The 3123-nt window shown below is 38.1% G+C and overlaps 1 protein-coding gene across 1 annotated transcript; it reads right to left on the bottom strand.

Moving 5' to 3' along the window:
- Positions 1–1975: 1975 nt before the first annotated feature.
- Olfr961 (olfactory receptor 961) lies at positions 1976–2920 on the bottom strand. The gene has a single exon (NM_146504.1). The coding sequence runs from the start codon at positions 2918–2920 to the stop codon at positions 1976–1978; it is 945 nt and encodes a 314-aa protein (NP_666715.1).
- Between the last annotated feature and the right edge of the window lie 203 nt (positions 2921–3123).

Raw genomic sequence — 3123 nt, 5'->3', positions numbered from 1 at the left:
CCAACATGTGTAGGCATAAAATGCTATTGAACTAATCACAAAATCACCATGAATTAAAAAAAGATCATATTTAATGTGCAAAGTAAAATACCTTAAGGTTAAGTAATTTTTGAGATAACACATCAAACAAATGATAAATAACACCACCATCGGTGAACAAGTGACTTCAAGGATGACATAATAGGAAGAATTTAATATGACTCCATATGTAATGATGACCTATGATCAATAATTTGGACACATATGATGAAGGGAAAGAATTAAGGGGAATTCATTCTCTGATTACTGTTGCATGTTTGTTCTCTCTCTCTCTCTCTCTCTCTCTCTCTCTCTCTCTCTCTCTCTCTGTCACACACACACACACACACACACACACACACACACACACACACACACACACACACACACACACACATTGTTAAATAAAATAGAGAATGAACAGAAGAGGCAAGCTTATAAAGATGTCCCTTTGGCATTCTGTCCAGAAGGCAAGGGCAGAAAGGAAAGGGTGGGTGTTAGACAGGAATAACTGTGGTAGTCCCTGAGAACCAGAATGTTTGAAGCTATGGACTCCTGAGGAGAGGTAGTTACTCCACTTTCAGGATCTATGCTGAATATTGAAGGGGATATAAAACTGTGGGTTTTGATTCTTTAACATTAGTGTTTAATATTTCAAATAAATTGTGGCTGTCTGAGAGGACCTAAGGTGTCCTGGGTTACAGTAATGCCTGTTTAACTTCTGGTGTGAGTAACTAACTGTGTGCTAGAATATCTCATTTTAGAGATTCCTATTCAGCACATCACAGCACCCTGGTTACTGGAATGCACTGTCTTTGGAGTGCTTTGAATAGGTTCCAACAGAATTGCTCAGACTTAGTGGGCATGTTTTATATTTTCGAATATAAAAGTAGTTTTCAACCACCCATGTTTATAGACAGAAATGTGATTTAAAGAAAACACTAATTATTCTACTGTGGACTACTAATTTTCGTCTGCAACACAGCTCTATATTTCCTTCCTTATTTCTTGTCTTATTCTCCATAACTATTTGTTTCTTCACTCAAGATTGGAAAGACTGTACCAGTTAAGAAAAACCCTGAGTCAGGTAGATATAAAATAACCAAAAGAAAACTAAATCCAGAACAAGAAGAAAAACATATTCACTAAAAACTTAACTAGGTTTTATAAATAAAATGTATCTATTTAATTTTCCCAGCAATTTGGAGCATAGAAATAAAGAATGGGAAATGAGTTATACATGATACTCTGAAAAAGAAACCACATAATTTTTCCCATGGAAACTTACAGCTATCTGATTTACAGACATTATACCTATACCAAATTTCCTGTTTTTGAAATGAATAAATATATTTCAATTTAATTGGCCTTTTGGTAGATGTGAGACACCGTTATAAAACTTAAGTGGATAGTGAGCAACTAAGAAGAAATAATCAAGGTTTGTGCCTATCAAGGGATAAAATTAAAACACAAGAAACTTCTAAAATACAGAAGATGTGCGCAAGAAACACGTTTGGATTCTCACAAGACTGCATGTGAAAGGCTCAATTTAATTCAGTTTTCATTAGTTTGAATTCCTGAGATTTTGGTAGAAATCTGGAATGTACTTTCTCCATTTAGAATGGATATAAAATTCTAAGACAGTGAATGGAAGAGGGTAAGTGAGTTTGTGAGCCCCTTTAGAGTTAGATAACAAACACATATTGGGGAATAGTGGTGATGAGAGAGAACTCACACAGCATAAAAATTAACACATCTGTGCAGACATTTCATCACACGTTACATCATAAAACAGAGAAATATAAAATAAACATGTATCTTCAAATGGTGAAGGAAGTGGCAAATTGATATAATGTACATTTCAATTTAATATGCCCTGGAATTATAGATAACATGTGTCCTGTGAAGTAAGTCATAGACTCAAAGTAAACTGAATCAGACACTCTTCAGCAAACACTTAGCTGTTTTCATTTACTTCCAGGCTAAGACACCTCTTAAGAAATACATGCCTCAGGGCTGCTTTCACATCCTTGTTCCTCAGGCTGTAGATCAATGGGTTGATGGTGGGTGTCACAAGATTGTGCAAAATCTGAATAATCGCACTAAGCAATGGACTAGGGTTGGGCTGTAGGTAGATGACGATGACAGGTCCATAGACACACATGATGGCTGTGAGGTGGGCACTGCAGGTGGAGAACGCTCTCTGCCTGCCTTCTGTTGAGCGGATTTTTGAGATGGAGATCCCAATTCGAGTGTAGGATACAATAATGAGAAAGAAACAAATGAGAGATAAAAGACCAACATTTGTGAAACCTACCCTCTGTGCTAGAGAGGAATCTTCACAGGCTAGCAGTAACACTGCAGGCATGTCACAGAAGTAATAACTCACCTCACTGGGGCCACAGTAGGGCAACTGGAAAGTGAGGGAAGTTAGGATGGTGGCATGCACACAGCCACTCATCCAGGTCCCTGTGGCCAAGACACAGCATACTCTGTGGTTCATGATGATTGTGTATCTCAAAGGGAAGCATATGGCAACAAAGCGGTCATAGGCCATCACTGTGTACAAGAAACACAATGTGCAACCCAGACAATGATAGAAGAAGTGTTGTACAACACATCCCTGAAAAGAGATCCCTCCACCCCATCCTGAGAGATATGACAACATCTTTGGAGCTGTAGTGGAACAGAAACCTAAGTCAAAGATGGAGAGGTTTCCCAAGAAAAAGTACATGGGTGTGTGTAGTCTTGGGGAGGTAGTGATTGCAGTAAGAATGAGAAAGTTTCCCAGCAGGGCACAGGCATACATTGTTGAAAACAGAAAAAGCAGGGCATTTTCCAGGCCCTCTGTCTCAGGGATGCCCAGCAAGGTGAATTCTGTCACCATAGTGTGGTTTGTCATGTTTATGGATGAATCAGCTCCTGGGAGTCTGTGGAAAGAAATTCTTGGTGAAATTTATTGTGTATGTAGATTAGAGTTTAGATCACAGGGGTGGAGAAAAAAGATGCTTATATGTACAGATAGCTGTTGTAAATATTATTGCTTTTCCTGATGATTGAATGTCTTTCTGTAGTTAGGTTTCTAATTGTAGACAATACTCCTTA

This window comes from Mus musculus, chromosome 9 (assembly GCF_000001635.26).
Source record: "Mus musculus strain C57BL/6J chromosome 9, GRCm38.p6 C57BL/6J".
NCBI lineage: Eukaryota > Metazoa > Chordata > Mammalia > Rodentia > Muridae > Mus > Mus musculus.
Note: the sequence above shows the minus strand (reverse complement) of the source record. Positions and strands in the feature narration are given on the sequence as shown.